We start from the raw sequence: 24,722 nt of genomic DNA on the forward strand, positions 1-24,722 counted from the left end.
GTTTCTCGCAGATAATGGACTCCAATTTTTGTGTTTGTTTTTTAGATGAACAATGCAGACCAATGCAGCTACTGTTCTGGAAAACAGGTGAAAGTAATTCCTTTCTGTTTTTAGTGCAATACATATATATATATACACACACATACACACATTCACGTGGAAGAAACCTAATAATTTGGTCCCAAATAGCAAGGGTTGGGTGGAGAGAGTAATGTATACTATATAGAAAGTAAGGGAAACACTTTAAAACAAACCAGGGCTGGATCTGGACACATCAAAGAAGCATGTCAGTTTAAAGCATTGTAAATTTAAACAGGGAAAACAAGTAGAGAAAAATGGGACTCCACATTGCCATCTGGTGGCACAATGTTATATTGCATATACAACGCATATAAATCGCTTTTTCTTTGCCAGTCTGGCTGAGTCCCAGGAGAAACAAAGTGGAACGCTGTTGTAATGGAAGAATAGGGCAGCTCCAGTTTAGCACTAAGTAACTCAATCCACCAGTGCAAGGATTTGTACAACTGAATTCCCACCCCACCCCGTCTTCTCCCCCTGTAACTCCCTAAATCTGTTCTGGGGTTTTCCCCAACCCTCCAGAGCACTTTTGGGGAGGGTGTGGGATGTTCATGGGAGGAAAAGAGGCAGGAAAGTTCTGTTGCACTAGCATAAATCCTTGCACTAACAGAATGAGTACATTGGATAACTGCCCATTAGTATGTGAATACAATGAGGTTGTGGCCACTGGCTGCCTACCTGTTTTCCATTCCAGCTTTCAAATATGTGTGGCCACGGTGAGGACAGAAAGTACAGTCTTCTACTCCCTCTCCACACATTGACAGAACTTCTGACAAGCACTGGTTCACTAAATTGTGTTTTGCTTTGCAAGTTTATTTGAGTTCAAAAGCAACATGTCCCTGATTCAGATGACGTAAGTAGGTAGTTGTACATTGCAGCTAGTAGCTCTCGAATGGGCATATGTATCTTCATCTGCATTCAAAAGATACAGGCTGCCAACTCAGCTGGGACTAGATTAGTATTAAAAGGTGGTAGTGAATATACCCTGGTTCTGCCTGTGAATCTTGCTTCCTTGAACATGTCTCTCTACTGCATTGTATCTGCTGCTGCTTCTTTGGCAACCACTCATAGCCGAGTAAGATTGTCTTCCATGAACATGGTTTTAACAATGAGTCCGTAAGTGACTGTGGAGGCCAATTCTGGATCCACACGTCCTTCCACAGTGGAGACATTGGTTTCCTGGTGGGAGTTGATCATGGTGTGGATTTGCCAAGCGTGCCTTCCTCTTAGCACGTTTCTCCCTTGCATCCTGAATTCAAGTGTCTTCAAAGCCCATGACACATTTGGTAAAGGCTGTTCTCCAGCTGGAGTGCTCACAGGCCAGTGTTTCCCAGTTGTCAGTGTTTATACTACATTTTTTTAGCTGTGCCTTGAGACAGTCTTTAAACCTCTTTTGATATTTCTTGCATGTGCATATGCACATATATACAGATGCACATATGCTCATGCAAGAATACATATTTAGCAGGGCTTCATTCACAAAGAATTTATATGCATGTGTGAACTGAAATCTTACAAAACAAAAAAAACCTACCCCAAATCAAAACTCTTTGCCCATCTATCTGTGCTAATTTAGTAGTAATCTTGCCAAGATTTTCTTCTTATTTGGTACAGATTCCAAGATTCTGCTTATTTGGTACAGATTCCATTTTCATGCCTTGAAAATATCGGAGTTGTGTGAGCAGAAAAGCCACACTGATGGTGTAAAGAGAAGTGTGAAAATTTTAAGCAATTAAAAAAGAAAATGATGAGATAACAGACACTGTGGTGGGGTTTATACCACTTAAAACTTTCTAGAAAATTAGCAAGCCAGACTGTTGTTGGTTTTTTTATCAGTTTGGCACTGCTACATATCTTATTTATTTAAAACGTACACCCTGTCTACTTGCTCTGCAAGAGTTCTTAAATCAGCTTACACTGCAATTCAAAATACAATTCGAAATTATGCTGGCCATGGGCTTCTTCATATTGCACCAGAAGAAGGGTTGGGAATGAATATGAGATTGTACCTATAGGCTTATCACTTGTCTTGAGATCATAAGAACAGCAGATCTTTGGTGGATCAGACCTTCCAAACCAGCGCCCACCTTTCTATCTCATCCAGAATCCTTGGTGGAGGGGCCATAGCTCAGTGGTAGAGTGTCTGTTTTGCATTCAGAAGTTCCCAGGTTCAATTCCCAGCATCTTCAGTTAGGACTAGGAATCCCCAAAATACTGGAGCCTCTGCCTCAAATGTTGGAGGTCAGCTGGCAGACACTGTAGACCAAGTATGGGAAACCTGTGGCCCTCCAGAAGGTGTTGGACTCCAACTCCCATCATCCCCACACAGAATGGATAATTGCCAGCGATCATGGGAGTTATAGTCCAACAACATCTGGGGGGTACAGGTTGCTGAAATAGCCTTGGCCCGGTATATCTGAAGGCACGTCTCCACCCCCATTGTTTAGCCTGGACACTGAGATCCACCTCTGAGGGCCTTCTGGTGGTTCCCTCACTGTGAGAAGTAAAGTTACAGAGAACCAGGCAGAGGGCCTTCTTGGTAGTGGCACCTACCCTGTGGAACGCCCTCCCATCAGATGTCAAGGAAATAAACAACTATCTGACTTTTAGAAGACATCTGAAGGCAGCCCTGTTTAGGGAAGTTTTTGATGTTTGCTGTTTTATTGTATTTTTAATATTCTATTGGGAGCCACCCAGAGTGGCTGGGGAAACCAAGCCAGATGGGCGGGGTATAAATAATAAATTATTATTTCCATGCTGAAGGCACTGCATCGCTAGCTGGACTAATAGTCTGACTGTATAAGGTGGTTTCCTATGTTCCTTCCCAGCCCAACATGTTTTTAATATTTTTGTAATAAAATAACATTCATCAATGCAGTGGTACCTCTGGTTGCGAACGGGATCCGTTCCGGAGGCCCATTCGCAACCTGAACAGAACACAACCTGTGTCTGTGCGGGTCGCGATTCACCGCTTCTGTGCATGTCCATGACTGTACCAACAAATAATGAATAGTCCCCATATATCAACAGCGTAAGTAGAAGTAACAAAATTTAAGACCTCCAGCTACTCCTGCTTACTTATGGATATAAGTAGCTGTGTCGTGGGTAGTTGAAGACTTGGCAATGCAGTCAATGATTTAGTTGTCTGACAGTGTCCCTGCTCAGTTTTTCCTTTTAATATGTGATTGATGTAAGTGAGGTTTTGTTCCTTTGCTTCCAATAGTGGCTAACTAGGTACCAGGCAGGGGGTGAAAGCAACCCTGCTTCCCTCTTCTCCTTGTTCGCATCTGATATTCAGGATGAACAAGGATGTTCTATTAGCTAACATGGCTTAATAGGCCTTTCTGTGATTAATAATTTTTTTCTAGCCTACACAGGCTGCACACAGCCAACTAACTTGGTAGCAATCACTGTATCTCGTGCGTCTAAATTCCATGATGCTTTGTGTGCTATTGTACTTTGTTTTGTCCATTTTGAAGCTACTGCTGATCAGTAGGTAGGTTCCCTTGTTTAGGTAGTAACCAATAACCAATGCCCCAAGGCTAAACATGTGGAGACTCTGATAGCTTTTACCTATAGATTGCTACTGAAAAGGCCCATTAGTTTCAGCCAGCCTTCCTTTCAAGTAAGTGTGCTTAGCAAGGCAGTTTTTTTCTGGTGGCCCCATTGGGCATCCATTACTGGAGTTCATTTTGCTTCACAGATATAATTAGATAGAATCATACTGTTAGAAAAGGTGGATCATATCCTATGAGTCAATTGCAAAACTATTCATATGAACTCACGTACTCCTCTCACAACCCCAGTGAAGTTTGCCTTTGTAAAAAGGTCTCTTATCAGACCTTTTTTAAAAAAATACTGCATGCCCATGCTAGGGTTAGGGCCAAATAATCACAACCTCACATCTTTCCCGCTGCCCACAAATCCCCCAAGTTATCTCTTTTTAACTGCATGTTCCCTCATTCCTGTTCCTCTCTACTCCTTCTCGTTGCTGCTGTCCAAGGTCCTGCAACTCCAGCTCACTCTGTCATCCACCTGACCAGCCACATTGGCTATCCGTTGTGCCCCTTGTGGTCAGGACAGAGCACCTCTAGGTATTCAGCTTAATACAGACATACCAGTCTAATGGAATCCATTCCAGAAGTCCATTTGACTTCGAAAATGCTCAACTTCCAAGGCGCGGCTTCCGATTGGCTGCAGGAAGCTCTGCTGGACATTTGGCATCCAAAAGAATGTTCGAAAACTGGAACAATCACTTCCGATTTTTGATCATTCGTGAGCCAAAACGTTCAGCAAATAAGCCATTTGAATTCCAAGATACGACTGCATATGAACATACAACTTGAAAGCACCTACGTCTCTTTCTCTGCACTAAACAATATTTTCCAGTGTTTCTGCTCCTGCACAAACAGCCCATTGCATGTAAGATCTATACAAACATTAAACTGAGCAGGTCAGTAGCAGGGCTGTTACTCACCATCTTGATGCTTTCCCTACCCCCCCCCCCAATACAATGTAGTTAGGGAGCCAGATCAGTGTAGTGAGTACTGATATTGCATTCTCTTGTAAGCAGTAGATCACCAGACATCTCTGGTAGATCACTGGTAGATCACTGTCTCTCTCCAAAGAATTTCAATAAGCTTGGCTCCCCTAAAAAAAAGCTCAACATTTTTGCCCTGCACCCCCAAAAAGGGGGTAGATCACCGCCAGTCTTTAACTCTGTGAGTAGATCGCAGTCTCTTGGGAGTTGGCCACCCCTGCTATACTGGAAGGAAGGTGTCTGTGTGGCAGCTGTGAAGAAGGTACAGTCTCTCTGCGGAGTTTGCAAGCTCTTCATTGCGACAGTCAGCAGACTCAGCAGTTCTGGCTTCTTTTTTATGGTTTCAGTGTGGGAGGAGAGCAAAGACATATCAACGATTGCAGAGGGCAAGGCTCAAGGGCCGGCTCTTGGGTATATTCAAGATTAAATTGCAGAGCAGCAGCTCATTTTGAGAGCATTCGGCCTGACTGTTTTTTATACCTCATCATATACGGAGGTCTAAGTGCTCCTCTGGGAATAATCACACATGCTTGGAAATGCAGTCCTAGTTCTCGTTAAGGTGCCAGATCAGGATCTGGGTTGTACTCCTTCAGACAGCATGCAGGCAGGGGGGCGGGCAGTGTCACATGAATGAATGCTGCTCCATACAAAAGCGACTGTTTTAATGATGGCAACAAGCGCTGCATGGGCTCTAGACATCAGGAGTAAGACATTTTGGAGGAGCAGGCAGACGTGGCATGAGAAGGCTCAGTGAGAATTAGGCCACAGCCTCTCCCCCACCCCCTTCCAATGGTGCCTCTGGCTCGACAGTAACACAGTTGGCAGTGCAGTTTTTGGAAGTGTGCCACAAAATGCAAACTGACTTGACAAAAAGGTGACAGAAAGAGGGAAGCAAAATAGAAGAAGCTGTTTATGGAGACACCTGAGCCTTAAAGCTTAGGAGGCAGCTCATGCAACACAAGGATATGATTTTAAGTGATGAGCCCTAAAGAACAGTCATTGCACCCAGAACATGTTACAGCCAACTGTTACATGCAAAAAACACACAGCAAATTCCAGGCTCCTTCCCTTTTTAATTTCATTTCTTTTTTTGCAAGAAAAGCCACTATAGGCAAGCAGGAAGAGCAGAGAAGTATCTCAGAGTTGATTCCCCTTCCCTTGCCACTCCAGTCCAAGCAGTTTTTGCCCAAATTTAAGAAATAAATAATGTGCACCTCTCAGCTCTGCTCAACCTGCCTTTCCTCTTTCGGTGATAATGCCTAAAGTTTTTCCTATTTATTTTGCTGAAATAAGCTGTATTGGATGTTGTGAATGGGTTTGCTAGATAGTAACTCCAGTGTACAGAGAGGGTGGAAATGAAAAGACCCAGTTTGAATAATCCTAACTTCCTCTTTGTTTTTTTGTACATGCTTGTTAGGGCTGGGGAGGAATATTATATCGGCTATGTTGAATCATCCAACTGTTCTAAATTATATACAAGGTGTGTGCGCACCTAATATTCACATTCCAAAATAAACAATGATAGCATGTCAAAGGGCAGAGAGATAAATTATGTGGTGCAGTTTTAGAAGCATTGTTTGATGGTGCTGGAATAATGTTGCTTATATCTTAAAATAACTTATGGAAAATAAGCAGAACAAATTCAGTAGGCTCCCTGGGGCAAGATATAAATTGTAGCTTTGTACATAGATCAGCTTAGTCAGAAGGGGAGGGCCTTTTCTAAATAGATGTATTCATATTTTAGCAATTATAGGATTTGCCCTGTGATTCAAGGAAGACATTGCCTAATTTAACTTTCAGAAGATTTGACTAAATCTTAGAGCCCGATTAACAGAAAAATGTAAGTTTATTGAAAAGGCTAACACATTGCACAATTGGTGTTCTCTCTTAAAGCTGCTTACACTTACCTGAGAGTACGTTCCATTGAATTCAGTGGGATTTCCTTCCAAATAAATGTGTACAGAATTATGCTATAATTTAAATTCTTCATAGTTAACTGTATTTATGAGTCACCCATCAGAACCCAAGGGGATGTATAGCAAAGGAGAAACAACAGAATTACACCAGTGAATAAAGCAAATACAAAACTAAAATATTCATAAAGTAGCAGTCTTTAAAAACAAAGAAGTACAAATTGCTGTTCAAGACAAACATTTCCCACTTCGACTGAAAAGGCCTGGGTAAACAGGAACTTCAACCACAAAGCAGAAAACTCAGGTTCTGCTTTTAAAGTGGATTTGATGCTCTTGTGCAATAATCCCACTTTTTGAGTCGGATGTTTTGCTGAAGGTGACAGGAAAATGCACTGGGAAGCATGGGAGAACAGTTGCTTGAAATGATATTGCATAACCTCCCTACAAGCAAAATAGAATCAACATCTATAAACAGTGCATCCTACAACTCCCCCCATAAGGTTTTGACCTTTAAAGCCCTATGCGGCCTAAGACCCTCATACCTTTGGGACCGCCTCTCCTGGTATGCCCTTCGGAGGACCTTAAGGTCCATAAATAACAACACTTTGGAGGTCCCGAGCCTCAGGGAGGTTAGCTTGGTCTCAACTAGGGCCAGGGCCTTTTCAGCACTGGCCCCGACTTGCTGGAACGCTCTGTCACAAGAGACCAGGGCCCTGCGGAATTTTACATCTTTCCACGGGGCCTGCAAGATGGAGCTGTTCTGCCTGGCCTTCGGCTTAGACTCACTCTGACCCCTTATATGGGATTTGGTATATAAATCCCCCCCCTTTTTTTTGCTGGCCCACATAGGATCAGTATGGATAGTTGGCTTGGGTGGATATCTGATGTTTCCTCCCTTTATGGTCTTGATTTATGGGCTGCTACTAAGCTACTAAAACGAGGATGCATTTTAAGCTGTATTTTAAGCCATATTTTAATTAACTGGTTTCTGTTTGTTTGTTTGTTTGTTTTCCTATTAAATTTTATTGTAATTTATATTTGGTGTTAGCCGCCCTGAGCCCAGCCTTGGCTGGGGAGGGCAGGGTATAAATTAAAAATTATTATTATTATAAACTTTGTGCAAAAAAATATATATAGGATGAACTCTCAGTAAATAAGAAATGTCCCCACTGGGATCCCAGACCCTCCCAACCTGCATGCATTCATACTCCCTTAATGGCCTTCTGCCAAATGACTTAAAACTTTCCTGCTTCGGATCACTTTTGGGCCATGAATCATTTTTAAGCGACTCTGTATTGCAGGCATAGGCAAACTCCTGCCCTCCAGATGTTTGGGACTACATTTCCCATCATCCCTAGCTAACAGGACCAGTGGTCAGGGATGATGGGAATTGTAGTCCCAAACATCTGGAGAGCCAGAGTTTGCCTATGCCTGCTATATTGGGTTGTTCTCAACAGCTGGTTATGCATAGGTTTATGTGGCTGACTATCTGTTGCTTTTAGTTATTTTGTTTTAATGCGGCCAGCTGGCTTGACCTTTTCTAAAGGAAAGGTAACATTAATAAATGTTTTATAGGTGTACATCCACACTTAATGGCACTATTTTTACAGAGCTTACACATAAAGGTTGTTGTAGGCACACTCTTGGACCTTCAGGTTTCTGGAGTATCAGATCATGTACAGATGCAGATGTGGCTGCTTTCAATGCTTTGATTTGATTAAATGTTTTGATTATGTGTATGCCACTCTAGGTTCTTGGGGAAGAAAGGGCAGGGTAAAAATATAGCAAATGACAAATTCGTTTTATTAAATATAACAAATGATAAATTACGTTGTTCATCTAACTGTTGCACTTCTGGTATCGCATAGGCTACTCCGAAAAGAGAAGTAAGGGTTTCTTCCCCCAAAATCATGGCAGCCTCCTTTGAGATCATAAATATTCTTTGCCTGTCATTTCCCACCTTCTATAGTTCAAGGCTACTCAGAGCTATTTTCGATGCATCAGGCTGGTATGATTGCTATTTTTGCAGCAGCCTGTGGAAACCTGTGCAGCAGGAAAGATGATAAGTTATGATCATTGCAATCTGCTGCAGCAACAGACATCCGTGTTGATGGTTGGGATAGAAGAAAGGAGCCAGGGATAGTCTAGCTGTTTGACAATGGAACTGTAGGAATAACGGAGACGACGGGAGGTTGAATGCAGGTGAGCTGTGCAGAAGCACACTGGCAAGGATGCTCCAAGCAAGCTGCCGGCTAGCTCTGTGGAGGCTCCTTTTATTCGCAGAAGTCAACAATTGGAAACAGTAGTGAAACCACCCTGAACTTAACATATTTCCATCTAAGCACATTTCCAGCGTTAGCAAGTACACGTGTCAGCAGGTGTTTCCCTAAAAAGTTCCCCTGATACTTGATTACGTTTGCGTCCCCCGTCATGCTCCAGCCAAGTGTTATGTCTAACAAACAATTTGTGAGAGGACAAACAGTCAGGGGGAAACCCTGTTTTCTAGCCAAAGAGGCAAAAGGTCAGGGAAAGCGCGATGCTCCTTGACATACTGTTGCATGTCTGGTGCGAGGTTTGCCTTTGCAAAGCGGAGCGTTACCTGCACATGGAACAGACTCCCTTAGGAGGTTGTGGACTCTCCTTCGTTGGAGGTTTTCAAGCAGAGGTTAGATGGCCATCTGTTATGTATGCTTTTGTTTGCGCTTCCCCCATTGCAGGGGGATAGACTAGGGGACCCTCAGCGTCCCTTCCAACTCCACTATTCTATGAATGCTACACATTTCAGAGTGAGGCTTGTAGCATTATGGGGCCATTTGTAGGTGGTTCCTTTCATCACTGACATCCAAAGAGCAGGAAGGCTATTGTAGTTTTTTTCCAGCTGTTTAGGTTGCTCATTATACTTTAGAAATGGCTGAAAGTTTTGCTCAGGGGATGATTTTGTCACTGACTGATGGCTTAGGTGTTTAATTAATGGCTGGAATGTTTATTCCTCCCTGCTATGCTTTTAGCACTCCTCTAATGACATGAATGATCATAGCATTCAGACAGGGCGCTGCTATGTTTGTTTCTGCAGGATGTCACTAATCTTGATTTCTTCACCATCCTTGATCAGGAACATCTGTTGAAATCAGACACCACTTTCCTCTTTTCTCTGCTGGATTTCTGAATGTGTCATTTCAGTGTGTTATCATAAAAAAAACAAACCACAACCCTGGAAGTCTTTGCTGTGATTAACTGTCCAATTATAACTATTATTCCGGTCCTACTTACACCCAGCAATAAGCAATGCTAAAGAAGTCAAGCCAAGATGTCAACCTAATTTCTAATGTATTCTTTAAGCAAAGAGAACGCTGGCAAGCAAGATGCATATTTCTTCTTTATCCTTTAAAGTAAATTGGTGGTGATTTTGGTCAACTTTCTCCCCTTGCAACCCGCCCCCCCACCATTATAATGGGTTAGCGTGTGAGCTTCTCCTTGTTGTCAGACTGCTCTGAGCTTTGTGACTGAGGTGCTTAATTTTTTTATTGGCCAAGAACTGGCTGTTGTGATGTCAGATAGGGGCACATAGGGTGGAATAATTTGTTACTTTGATCCCACTTTTCTAGCTAAAATAGCCACTGTGGTCCCACTCTACTCAGCAAAATCATTTTTAAAAAGGTTAATAGAAGGGCTATATTTAGGAGAGCATCTTCTCACTCCGGATGGTGATGATATTGATGGTATTTTGGGTTCTGACTGTCTAAGTTGTATTCAGACTAGGCCCACTGAAATTAATGAACCTACGGTAAGTTAGTCGTGCCCATTAACATCAGTGCATCTTTTCTGAGCACAACTTAGTTGGCTACAACTATTATACTACTGCAAGACCGATAACGTTTTAAGCATTAGGTGTGTGGTATTGCTGAAACAGATATTGGCTTTTTTGCTCACATTGCACTGGATGTATTTTGTAAAAGGAAACATACAAATTAGCTATATATTTGTTGATGGAGTCCTCCATGAACGTTTCCCCCTGGAATTTGTAAATATAACAAGATAATCATTTAATATTTATTGGACTGCAATCTTCAATTCACGACTGTGAGGCAGATCAATAGGGAGCTGGGGTTTGGTCTATTTTCAAAGTCCTTTTAACTAACAGTTCTCAGTGTATCTGCATTTGTGCCTAAGTACCAATAAAAATATATGCTAATGAACTGGCGGACAGTCAGGATATAATTTTCACTGCCATGTGTTGCAAGCAGTATTTTATGAGGTGCACTTAATAATTAGCACTTTTCTTTTAAATTGTATACCTGCACCATGTTTAAACCTTATATCAGGGTGGCTAACCTATTCCCACTCCCCCTTGCTGATCTACAGCTTCCATCAAGCCTTTCTGACTTGGGGAGTCCAACAGCATCTGAGTGGGTGAGTAGAGGGAGCCACCCCTACTTCACACCATATTTACCAATAGCATATTCACCCTCCTGAGTGCCAATTCTTATGTAGCCAACACGGCGCCATCCACATGCAAGAGGAGAGGTATTAGCAGCATCAGAGAACCCAAATATATGTAGTACAAAAAGAACACAAAATGTTAGCAGGGAGCCCCCAAAGGATTTCCCTAAAGCAACCCAGTGAAAACTGAACTTGCACAGAACTACAGTAGTGTCTGTTTGGGGCATGGAGGGAAACTGAAAATTATGGTGGGGTGGAGGGCAGAAAGAATGGCTTATCCTGGAAAGGGGCATGTTTCAAGTCCCAGTTGTAATGTCTAATTATAAAATTTCCCTTTGGACATGCAATGTTTATATCTGATTAATTGCATAGCAAAAGACACTTCCTGTCAGCATTACTGATTTGGTAATTCTAATATTCAGGAAAGCACTTAGTTGTGAAAACCATGTTTTTCTAACCTTTAACCTTCGGCTTACTAGTGGGTGCAAGCTGTCAAATCCTTCACATTCTCAGTCTTTTATAACACGGCATCAATGACGGCAAAGAAAGAATTTTACATTTACTGTGCCACACTGCCTTGTTTAAAGTTATTTGCATATGCTTTATTGTCGCTTGATTCTTGTGTCTGCTGTGTTCATTTGAAAATCTTTCCCTACATACCAGAGTTTCATTTCACTTAGGGCATACATCAATAAAGTGAATAGCTGGATCTATTGCACAAAAAGAGAGAAACTATAACTAAGGCACCATATTCACTGTAAATTTAAAGTAATGCCATGCCACTTTAAACAGTAATCACTTCTTCCAAAGCTTCATGGAAACTGTAGTTTGCTAAGGGGGCTGAGAGTTGTTGGGAGGCCCCTATTTCCCCCAGAGAGGTACAATTCCCAGAGTTCCCTTGGAAGAGGAGTTGACAGTTAAACCACCAAGAATTGGTGTTTCCCTACTGGTGGAATGATCTCCCTAGGGAGACTTGCCTCGCACATTTGTCAGACATATTTAGGCGCCAGGCAAAAACATTTACCTTTGGCTAGTTAAACAATCTATGACCTTTTAAACTATTTGGGGGGAGGGTATTGGTTTTGTTTGTTATTATGGTAAGTATTTTTGTGCTTTTATAGTGTAAACCGCCCTGTGATCTTCTAATGAAGGGTGGCATAGAAGAAATAATAATAATGATGATAATGATGATGATGATGATGATGATGATGATGATGATGATGTTTTAGATGTATAGTGCAGATGGGGCCCAGCATCGCTGTGCTCTATTGATTTAAACCAGGACTAGGGAACCTGTAGTCATCATAGCTACCCACTGTTGATCAGCTCCCATCATAGCAATCCACTGGTCATGCTGACTAGGGTTGATGGGCCCTAGTCATCTGGAGGGCCACAGGTTCTGCAGTCATGCTTGAAAGCAGCATGTGAAATGTACAAAGCCATCCTGTTTTCATGAGCAGTGTCCATGGAATTATTCTGTATGCACAAGGGGACTTAAGAAAAAGTCCTACCTGCTAGGCCTATTTGGGAATCTTTGGTGAGGGACTTCATCAAATCCAAATGCACATTATCTACTGTCTGACCCCTATCTACACGCTGCTTGTCATTCTCAAAGAACTCTAAAACATTAATGGGATAGGACTTATCTTTGGAGAAGCCATGCTGATTTCCCTCCTACAGTTCTTGTTATTCTATCAAGGAGTACCCTTTAGCTCTTACTCATATATGTAAAGGTAAAGGGACCCCTGACCATTAGGTCCAGTCGTGACCGACTCTGGGGTTGCGGTGCTCATCTCGTTTTATTGGCTGAGGGAGCCGGTGTACAGCTTCTAGGTCATGTGGCCAGCATGACTAAGCCGCTTCTGGCAAACCAGAGCAGCGCATGGAAACGCCGTTTACCTTCCCGCTGGAGAGGTACCTATTTATCTACTTTGACATGCTTTTGAACTGCTAGGTTGGCAGGAGGTGGTACCGAGCAACAGGAGCTCACCCCATCGCGGGGATTCGAACCGCTGACCTTCTGATTAGCAAGTCCTAGGCTCTGTAGTTTAACCCACAGCACCACCCACATCCCTTACTCATATATGTAGCTGCTCTTAAAGGGGGGGTCATTTGTGTAGCAAAAGTCTTTGCTTCTGTCATCTGGCTTCCTACAGCCAGCTTATACTTTTCTTCATTCTCTTGTTTATTCCTACAACCCATCTCCTCTCCAACACACAACTGCTTTCCTGGATCCAAACACTGGCTTCAATTTCAGGGCCGAGTTTGTCCCTTTCCTTTTTGAGTTGTCCCCAGTGGCCCCATCCGGCAGAAATACTCCACAAGATTCAAGCCTGCCAGGGAAAGGTGGTCATGGAACTTGTGTGAATATAAAATGTGTGTTCCCCACAACATCATGCTTCATTCTGAATTGGTTCTGCTTTATGTCACATATTGGCAGATATTATTTTCTAAAAATCAATTTAGTGGGAGACAACATTAACACAACAGCTTGGCTGTATTTTAGTGGATATCCATTGCATGCTAAGTATAAGCTAATGGAGCTGCCCTACTTGCCCAGTTTATAATAGTAGTGGAGTCTTTACTAGCCAACATTTTCATTATAAAGGTCTTATTTTGATCAAAGCTCAGCTGTCACAGTTTAAAATCTCATTTCTTGTGACAGCTAGGATATAAACTCAAAGGACAGTTTAGTTAAAATGATTATGAGAACTTGAAGATACAGAGGGAATGTAGGATTTGATGTAGTAACTCATTGCTATAGCAAACATTTTCCTTAAAAACAAGTAGTCATTTTAAAAAATGTTGGCACCATGGGGTAACAGTTACAGTTCTATTAATTCAGCATTATATTTTGCCCACAGGAAACTCAGGAACTCTTGAGTGGGTTTGTAGAAGTGAGGAGGGGTCAAGCTCAGTGCTGTGTGTGGTTTCCACCACAGGCCTTTCATAGTCTAGTGGTACCTTGGTTCTCGAAAGCCTCTGTAGTCGAATGTTTCGACTTGAATGCCGAAAACCCAGAAGTAAATGCCTCGATTTTTGAACACCCTCAGAAGTTGAAATATTGGCATAATCCATAGAAGCTTTGCTTTGCTTTTGTGTCCAGATGGGTGGGGTATAAATAATAAATTATTATTATTATTACTATTATCCTAGAAAATAACTTCTCTGGCATCCTTGCCAATGTTGTTTTTTGAAAGGTGGACTGTTCTAGTTCAGAAGGTAGTTCTGCCTGTCTAGAAAGATGTTTTTAAGTACACACATTCCCTCCTCTTTAGATATTTATTCATACAAATGGATGCCAAAGCTGTTTCATTCTATGGCCTTGAGACAGTCGTGCTTTAAAAAAGAAAAGAAAATGCAGCAATATCGACAAAATGTTTTTTGACCTTCTCTTTGTTTTATTGGGTTATATGACTGAATAATTTTCCTCTACCATCCTTCACTTCTGCAGAGTGACAATACGGCCATCAAATAATTTGTTTGGTATTGGAATCTGTCCAGAGGCAAACATTCAGCTATATTCTATGTTTTCATTACTAGTCTGACCTCATTCATTCCATCCAGGGTAGAGCATTTAAAGTAGTGTGTCCTATGCAGATTTTGATTAAGAAAACAACTAGTAATGACTGGTCAAGTGGCTAAATAGGATATAATTTTTCTATGGTAAACATATCTTTAGTTCTGTTCTTTAGACCACTGATCCTGCTGATAGATTGCACCTCACAAGTGGGTTGACACACCTCCACCTAAGTTGGGTGGCAACAAATGGTGTGCTGGTAAATTTTGTAGAGTAGGATCTTGTCACAATACTTGTCATAGCCTCGTCCCCCAAAGGAGTTCATAGTCATACCTTGAGCTAGCAAAGGTTGGCATGTTAGACATTGCTGTCCCTGATCATCCGTGAAGGATGATTAAAATACTGTACATACTGTAGTTACCTGGGAGTAAGCATCACCGAACTTCAGGGGGGAGTGCTGGCATGAAGTAGGAACCCCGTCAAAGAAAAGGAAAGAAATATCCAGCCTCTGCGTGGTTGTTTTTCTTATTTTCTGATCCCCTCTATGCTGACAACTGTAGAACTTGAGTAACTCATTACAGTGGCAAACCTTGGCATCTCAAGTGCCCTGTGCTATGTCAAAATTTTGTGCCCCCCACCTCTCGCCTTCCATACTGCATCATAGTTGTGGTACCCCCAAAGCTCTGCTCCCAGTGCAGTGAAACTGGTTGCGCTCCCCTAAATCTGCCTCTGCTTATTATCACCTCATTCATCTGCAGGATCAGGCAGGTTCTGTAGTTTACGCTGGGGCAGAGGGTGCCATTACTCCTCTTCTTTAAAAAGTTTTGAAGCTGTTCTCTCCCACCCTTCCTACTCTAGTGCAGCATGAGTTGCATCAGTGCTATTACTCTTCTTTTCTCATTGTTTTAGAAGCTTTCATAAAAGAAAGAGAAAGAATGACCAGATGCAAACAGAGCAGGATGTCTGTATCTTTAAATAAAGTAAAGGGACCCCTGACCATTAGGTCTAGTTGTGACCGACTCTGGGGTTGCGGCGCTCATCTCGCTTTATTGGCAGAGGGAGCTGGCGTACAGCTTCTGGGTCATGTGGCCAGCATGACAAAGCCGCCTCTAGCGAACCAAAGCAGTGCACGGAAATGCCGTTTAACTTCCCACCAGAGTGGTACCTATTTATCTACTTGCACTTTGATGTGCTTTCGAACTGCTAGGTTGGCAGGAGCAGGGACAGAGCAACGGAAGCTCACCCCGTCGCGGGGATTCGAACCGCCGACCTTCTGATCGGCAAGTCCTAGTCTCTGTAGAGAAGTTATGCAGGCACAACTTTTCTGAACTTGAAAGGGCCTTGAAACGATGAAGACTACTTGCTTTTCTGCTGATATATTTGCTTTTGAAATTAGAAAATTCTGGTGATAGGTTCACATTTACCTGCAGAATAATCTCTTGATTATTTTTTTGTTGTATGCTGAGCCTTGAATTCTACCATCGTCACCATTTTGCCCCACTTACTGTCTTCAAAGTTTAAAGAAACTGCACCCATTTATGCAATTCATTGTTTTAAGTGTGTCCAAATGTCCATACAGAACAAGGTATGAGTAACGCAGCTGGGGAACGTGTTTATTTTTACATCTGAGGAAATAGTTTTGGTCAGACTCAGTGTGATTCTCAAGTCATGTTAGGGTGACTCAGGGCTCTGTCCTATCCTAAAAGAGTTTACATAATTTGGTCCAGGTGGTAAAGGTATTTGAGAAATCAAAGGACAGTCGAGGGGGAGGGATGAGTCATGTCACTATTTCAGAAAAACTAACACGTACTGCTGTCAAGTCATTCATAGGCCATCACTCTAAATAGTACATGACTCTCAAAGATAACTGAATAAAATAAATGAGGCATGTACCATTGGGTTGTTTTTTTAAAAAAACAACATGTTTCATAAAGACCAGTAAAGCCTATATCGTGTAAGTTATCAAAAAGTAAGAGAACTGGGCATTTTTAATCAAATGTCTTGCTCATTGCTAAGTGAGCACAAGCAAGTGAAAGTCCTGTAGATGATTGAAAATCTGTTTAAGTTTGTAAACTAATATAGAAATGAAAGAAGATGGCAAACTGAATAAACTGAATAGGCAGCTCTTTTATTGGCACGCACCATATATAGAGTGATTTTAGACTTTTATTTCTACTAGGCAGTGTTTTTCTTTTAGAAATAAGGTGCCAATGCTCACGATAAATTTGTTGCAGTAAGCGTCACACTTTTAACCAATGCTTTTCTTCTACCCTTGAGTACCCCCAGAAAGAAGCACTGGTACTAGGGGCTATGCCCCTGACCCTGCTCACCAACCCCTCCGCCATTTCCCCCTTACTAACTGCCTGGAGTTTTGCAGGCACAGATGCATAATGGCCATGGCAGATGAAGGGAAGGCCACAAGAATGACACAGGAGACTGGTATTGGGTTGAATTAGGCCACAACTTTATTGATTACAGGAAAGAGGAGGTTTGACTAAGGCATTGGGCGTGTATCCCACCTACTACCTGATGGGAACCTGGTGGGGTCAAACCTTTGCTGCGGAGTAGCCTCCAACATGGATTGGATGCCAGAGTCCCGCACAGGCCACTGTTGGGAGAGGCGTATGGGCCCATTGGTCCCTTAGCAGACTCCTGGACAGAGTCACCCCTCCTGGACCCCTCTAATGGGGTGACTAAGGATGCAGCCCAATGCCTTATCCGCCCAAGTTGTGATGGTTGCTACGAGGTAGGCGAAAACCTACAAGCCAGCCCATTTGCTTACAGGAGAGAGGGAGCCCTGAATATGGCGACTGAATTAACCACAGCAAGGTCCATAGGCAACGTGCCCACTTCCTCCCCTCCCCACCCCAGTGGGCCCCTAAAGACTGGGTGGATGGAAAAATCCCATGATGATTGGCCAAGAGGGCAGCTGACACCTGGACAACCCCTTAAATAGGCTGGGCTGAGATTGCAGCGGCACTGCCCACCCTTACTTGAGTGTCTGACTTGGCCAGAGGTGGGTTGTGCCAGCTATCCCTTTCCCTGGCCATGCCTGGAAGATAGCAGCCTCCCTGAACCTACCACTGCTGTGCCATGTTGCAACAGCCAGCCACCCAGAGTCCCAGGTGAGCAGATACTCCCTTCCCTTCCCATCCCATGCAGCTACTAAGTTTGTTATTCCCCTTCACGGCCCCGTTTCGGTCTTTTCTTCTGCAATTCTGCTTTACGCCCTTGCTTTCATCTTCACCCTCATGCCCTCATGTCCATGCTTGCTCCCCTCTCCTTTTGTGCAGCCCCTTTACACGCACACCAGCCCCCCTAGTGACCTGCTGTGCCTTTTTCCTCCCACACGTTGCAACCACTAAGCACCCTTTTCACCTCTGCTGTTGTTTAATGCCACAGTTTCCCTCTGTGGCCCTCCATATGCTTTACTCAAAGCTCTGCTGTTGTTAAAAACCACCATTTTCCTCTCAGTTACCTCCACCCCTGCTTTACTCAAACTTCTGCTGTTGTTTTAAACCACCACTCTTCCCCTGCCAGGGCCCCTCCCTTCTCACTCTCTTTTGACTGTGCAGCCTGCCTTCGCTTTTGCTCCCCTGCCCCACCCTGACCTCATACAAATACAGGATTGTGATGTGGCACGACAGATCCTTCAGTGGTGGACACAGGTTGATAGCCTTGCATGTTTATGTATATAGGAGGATGGGTGTATCCACAGGTTTTTCTGTGATGATGATGATTTTAAATGAGTTGTGAAACACCTCTTGGGTCAGTGATGAAACTGATATTGACCTGCAGAGAGAGGATACCAAAATTGGTATCATAAGGATTTGTAGGCAGGTCCTTGTGACAGTATTTGTTCCCATTTACCTACTGGCAACATGAAAGAATGGTGCATGGTTTCTTTTCCAATCATGTCAATTTCCAGGCTATGTGGGAATTTAAGATCCTCTTTCTCCCGCTATATATAAGAGATGATTGAGGTTGGCAGTGCTGATCATCAGCTAGGTTTGGGTGAAGGTGATCTATGATCAAAGCAGCAGGCATGCAGTTTCCTACTGAGTCTCTTGTTCTCTGGATTTGAGCCATTGTGTAGCCACAATCACTTCCTCTTCCCCCATGTCAGCTGGGAAAATCTTGAATGAGACCCATTTGTTTGTTGTTTGTAAAACGAAATTGTGTTGTCAGAATACGTTTTTCATACATACATCTCTGTGCATTTTGAAACAATTGCCTTGCCCAATGTCCTTTTCAAGATGAACAATAACAACAGTAAAGCACGAAAATCTACTAAAATTAGACTTTCTCCTGCTGTTTACAAAATTCCCATTGAAGTACAGTATCCTAAGTTGTGTGTTAAAATTGCTTGCCATTGTGTAAGCATTCTATATAAAATAGGTCAGCTTATAGTACTGGCATTTGGACATTATGTTGGTAGAACAAATATTAAATTTCTACCACTCTGACAGTGCAAAGTAGAAGGCATGTTACACTAGATGTTTCATATTAATTGAAAAGGCTTTCATAATGTGCAACATCTGGGTTGTATGGAACATGGCATGACAATCAAATATAGAAAAATAGATCTGTGTTAAATAAATGTGGAACATCCTAAGGCACAAAAGGAAGGACTGTGTGCATGGCTGAAATATTAGTCAAGCCAACTGAGAAATATGATTGTGCCTTGTTTCTAAAATTTATTCAGGCTGATGGGGAAATTCTAGACAAACCCACAAGACAGGATTTGGATGGCATGTTCAACAGCCATTGGCTTAGGTAAGCATGGCTTGGGAGCAGAAAGGACCAGAAAGGAGCAAACCAGATTCAAGCTCCTCCTTGGAAGCCCATATGTTTGTGCAGTTCCAGTAAACCAGAGTAGGGCTTTCTGTGTCATATGAACCACGCCACTGCATTTTTAAACCATTGCAAACTTTGTAAAATTATTGCATAAAAACTCATGATTGCTCCTGTTATCAGACTCCCATCTCCTTTCTAGAGAAAGCTGTTCACTCCAGCAGATGATTATGTCTCAATATGGCAGACGTGATCACTGATGACATTGTAGGGACACCTTCTCTTGAGGTGTCAGCCTCATCACAGGCTTAATTAACAGATCTGTTCCCATTAAGGGTGCCATACGATTGTCATACTGAGTTTCTCTCTCCTCAAGTTCACAGCTGTCCACACCTCAGCTTGATGGGTCAATGAAACCAGTAGCCTAATTATTTTGAAGGCAAATGTTTGGAACGCAAATCTCTGTTCTCAGGCGGGATTTATCTAAAACAATTCTGTGGATCAAAAAAAATTGTATTTGCAGAAAGACCTAACCGAGCTGAACACAAAGCAACAATATTTCTGTGCCAGGGTGCTTTTTCTTTCCCTTTCCCCTCAAAAAGACCGCCTTCTTTTACTGCACATGAAATATGAATTTTTATTTGGCAAAAGAATTTGTGCATGCGGTAAACGTTTCTCTTGTTCAGAGGAAGTTTATTGGCTGGGAAAGAAGAGTGAGGATCACTGTCAGCACCTTTTCACCTTGTCTGAAACCATTTACAATGAGAATATGTAGAAGGTGCCCCACGCTCTTGGGAGCCCCCCCCCCAATTTATTTATTTTTTAAATATTTTTTATTAAATTTTCCATTTTAACAATCCAGTCAAATCACATTAAGTATTCCAAATTATACAAATACATATCATATAGTCCAAATATTCTGCCAAATTATAAATTTTTGTTGGGGCTTCCCATGCTTCAAGTTCAGTGGGGTTCTAATCATCTTATGTTTCTACCGCCTTGAGTTTCCAATAGTTCCTTCTTTAAATCTTCCTGTTGTTATCCTTCCTTCTTTGTGGCCTCTGAGTTGTTTCCACCGGCGAGTTGAAATAAATACAATAAAATGCTTCTGTGTGAAATTTGTATGACTCTCCTTTTTGGGGGGGGAGCCCAAAAAAAATGAAAGGGAAAAACTGGATGTACATTTCCAAAATATAAGATAAAAAACAAATTAAATAAAATCTACATACAGCAACAGTGTTTTGTGTTGCGTAGGCTCCTATGATGTAAGTAATGGGCCCCGCCTGCTAGCCTGCTCCCTAAAATTGTATTTCAGTTCAACAATTACTTTGATAAAATACATATTTTATTATGTGCAAATGGCTTTAGATACCTATTACTGTAGGTCCATCAATTACCATATAGCATATATTCAACACAAAAAACAGCGACAATTTGTTGTTGACAAAGGACAGCTGGACCTATAAAGGGCCCCATTACCTTCAGTAGCTTAGGGCCTCATCAAACCTAAATCTGGCCCTGACTATTGTACATCTATAAACAGTCATGACTTGCCCCCCAAAGGATACTAGGAGCTGTTTGTCAAGGGTGCTAAGAGTTGTAGGGAGACTTCTATTCCTGTCACAGAGCTGTAATTCGCAGCATAGTTTTAACAATCAAGCCCTCTTCACAAAAAGCTCTGGGAGGGGAATAGTGGTATCTCAACAACTCTCAGCACCCTACATGGGGAAAACCATGACAGTGGTCTCATAGTGCTTTAAATGTATGGTGTGAATGTGGCCTAAATCTGGATCCAACCCATAAATTCTGCGCGCAGAGAGCAGATGAGGACATGGAGGTCAGAAGTGGGCACAGCAGCTGGTATCTCCCTCCCCAAGCATGTGTTTTTTCAGACTTCTGTGTCAAGAGCCATAGATATTTGTGACTTGTTTCTGAACACTATCCTGATAAATGTTTGTGTTCATGGAATACCATCCAGCATCAGAAAACTAGTTATTCTTTCCCCATAATCTTCTGGCAATTCTATTTTTTTGTGTTTTTTTAATTATTGAAGCCCCCTTTCCAAAAGTGGGTTATAAAAAAATTAAACATCATGTGGAGCAACATGTTTAGTCCTTCAAATTTCAGGATTAAAAAGTGGGATTATCTGATGAGTAATTTCCATGCTTCACTTTTTAATTGGTGTGGTAACCCCACAGTTGCCTTGTGAACTTTAAGAGTGCAGTTTGATCTGTCAAACTGTATTAGTTATGCAGCAGTTTCTACCTTGAGGCCTCCCAAACTATGACTGACCATGCAACATTTCTGCTGCAAACAATAATTCTAGATGACAGTATCCCTTTGGTTTCTGTGCATCTATGAGGCAAATGCAGAGCAGAGGTCATTATCATCACAAGCTGTTATGTAACTGCATAGAACAAAAGCATGCATTCCTGTGCTTTAACGTGGGGCAACATATTCTTAAAGACTTTGCTATCCGACAGTGCCTAAGAGCCAAGCTACACATCCAACTTTAAAATAACTTTTGTGTCAACAAATGGCATTTACCTGTGCTTTTGTCAAGCATGAATTCAAAACTGCTGTCTTACCCCATTATTAACTCATCCCTCAGGAGCCAAGCATGATGGAAATAATCTCATTTTTAAAGCAGAAAGAAAAGCTTAATTTTCCTGTGAGAATATCTCGGGGGGGGGGGTCTGTTATTATACCCCCGGCGGAAAATCTTTGTTTCCTTTCAAGACAGAGAAGCCAAAACTTTGGATAGCTAGGTGCAGCCTAGGTAAAGGGTAAAGGGACCCCTGACCATTAGGTCCAGTCACTGACGACTCTGGGGTTGCGGCGCTCATCTCGCTTTATTGGCCGAGGGAGCCGGCGTACTGCTTCCGGGTCATGTGGCCAGCATGACTAAGCAGCTTCTGGCAAACCAGAGCAGCACACGGAAATGCCGTTTACCTTCCCGCCAGAGTGGTACCTATTTATCTACTTGCACTTTGACGTGCTTTCAAACTGCTAGGTGGGCAGGAGCTGGGACCGAGCAACGGGAGCTTACCCCATCGCGGGGATTCGAACCGCCGACCTTCTTTTTTTTTATAAGATATTTATTAAAAGTTTTTTGGATATAAGAAAAAAAGAAAAATAAACATACAGAATAATAAACAATTAAAAACACACATTAATTTTCAATGACATAACTTCCATACCCTTATTTCCTCCGACCTCCTCATACTTCCCTTCTTTGTATTCCAGTTCAACCTGTTAGTTCAGCAAATCCTTACCATTAAACTTTTACCCATTTATAATCCTTTTTTCATGTCTCCTAAAGCATTACAGCTGGAAACCACTTAGTTTCTATCCAACATCTTTCTAACATTCATTCATTTTACAATATTTCTTTAAATAGTCCTTAAATTTCTTCCAGTCTTCTTTCACCGACTCTTCTCCCTGGTCTCGGATTCTGCCAGTCATCTCAGCCAGTTCCATGTAGTCAATCACCTTCATCTGCCATTCTTCCAGAGTGGGTAGATCTTGTGTCTTCCAATACTTAGCTGAACCGCCGACCTTCTGACTGGCAAGCCCTAGGCTCTGTGGTTTAACCCACAGTGCCACCTGCCTAGGTGCAGGTAAAAAGAAAATTTAAGCTGATACTTTTACCCCTAACACCAAAATAAATTTACTGGTTTGTGGGGGGTGAGGGATCTGGTGTCAGCAATACTGAGATGTCTAAATAATGTGAATTGAGCGAGCAATGCATGTGTTAATTTGGGCTTTTATTCCAATAAAATCAAGTTAGTTTTAATTGATTAAGTACAGTAATTGATTAAATCCATATAGATTTGCATACAATTAAAACAATAGTTTTGAAGACAAGCCTTTGCTTTCCGATGGATATATGTGTGTGAATGTCACTGCAGATGTTAACTTAGAAAAGTAATTAGACAGCATGTCCACTCCAGGTGCCCGAGAGGCTAGCTCTGCCACTGCCCCCATCCGGGCATTCAGACAGAATCCTTCCCCCCTGGACCCCTTTAACTGGGTACCCTGATATTTGATCAAGAAGTAGTGTGTAAGACTCCTTCCCTCTGTTTAGGCTAAGGATCTGACTCAATGCCTTTTTCTGTCAGCAAGTTGTGACAGTTGCCCGATAGGCCCAATTCTTCCCTGGTCCCAAATACAGTGACCAAGTACCGTATTTTTTGCTCCATAACACTCACTTTTTTCCTCCTAGAAAGTAAGGGGAAATGTCTGTGCGTGTTATGGAGCGAATGCCTACGGATGGCGGGGGGGATCTGCTGCAGTTGTGAGCAGAGGATCCATGGTTCCCCTTCCTTCCCTCCTCCGTGGCTCGCTTTGAAACAGCAAAGCGGGAGAAGAGCCACTGAGTGGGGAGAAGAGAGGGACAGAGAGCCTGGTTACAAAGCACGGATCCACATAGATCCTCAGGATTTTTGCACTGGGTCACCCCAAATTCACCATCAGATCACATAGCATGTCCATGGCTACAGCTTGCACCAAAAAAATCACGCACCCACTGTTGTCTGGGGCTGCAGTGGTGCAAAAACGTGGTTACAAAGCATGGATCCACATAGATCCTCAGGATTTTTGCATTGGGCTACCCCAAACTCACCGTCAGATCACATGTCTGTGGCCACAGCATGAACCACAAAAATCATACATCCACTGTTTCGTTTAGAATATTTTTTTTCTTCTTTTCCTCCTCTAAAAACTATGTGCGTGTTATGGTCGGGTGCGTGTTATAGAGCGAAAAATACGGTAACTCCATAGCAAGGTTGTCCATTTACCCATGGCCAGCTGAGGCTGATGACAACACCAGCTGGCCCCATGGGAAAGAATCCCCCCTCCCAGTTTGTCCATAGCCATGCCAGGCTGCAACTGCTGCCGCTGCCGAAATGGTAAGCGGTTTTGTGTTCCTTTCTAATAATGAATGAACAAGTCATCAACTAAAAGCAGCTAAGTCAAAACACCAATTTTAGTTCCTCGATGAGATGAAGCTGGCTGAAATCCAGATATTTTAGTTTAAACGGTTACTGCATCAGAGTGATGAATGATTAACCTCTGCAAAAACTATAAATCGTCAAATCTGTAATTTACTGCCTAACCTTATAAAAACCTCAGACACACTCCCCTGCAGAATCCACTCCTGCTTAAGCTTTTAATATTCTCTCTGTACTGTATTGATCTGCTTCACCGTGGTTTAATTAAACTAAGTGAATTATATTATTAAGGTATAATTATTTCAGAAGAGTCTTTAGAATACAATAACATAATGGATTGGAAAACCACTCTACGAAGTGACATATTTGCTTCAGATTATGGTGTGCATCCTTTGAGACATTGAGGGTATTATCAGGCATAGGCAACCTTCGGCCCTCCAGATGTTTTGGACTACAACTCCCATGATCCCTAGCTAACAGGACCA

General features: G+C 42.4%; 1 protein-coding gene across 10 annotated transcripts in view; it reads left to right on the forward strand.

The window, feature by feature from the left end:
* Window positions 1-24,722, forward strand: part of PPFIA2 (PTPRF interacting protein alpha 2) — a 281,701-nt gene that overhangs the window by 152,488 nt on the left and 104,491 nt on the right. For 6 of the 10 annotated variants that reach the window (XR_014012454.1, XM_081211200.1, XM_081211202.1 and 3 more), the window contains 2 exons: window positions 46-87; window positions 10,894-10,941. The exons of 2 other annotated variants lie outside the window; for them this stretch is intronic. Coding sequence is in view for 7 of the 8 variants with exons in the window: in XM_081211200.1 (XP_081067326.1) it covers window positions 46-87; window positions 10,894-10,941 (90 nt within the window). In the remaining variant the exon portion in view is untranslated. The remainder of the gene's footprint in view (window positions 1-45; window positions 88-10,893; window positions 10,942-24,722) is intronic. 2 more of the 10 variants (XM_081211201.1, XM_081211206.1) reach the window with 1 other exon arrangement.

This window comes from Podarcis bocagei (assembly GCF_964188305.1).
Source record: "Podarcis bocagei genome assembly, chromosome: 10".
Lineage (NCBI taxonomy): Eukaryota > Metazoa > Chordata > Lepidosauria > Squamata > Lacertidae > Podarcis > Podarcis bocagei.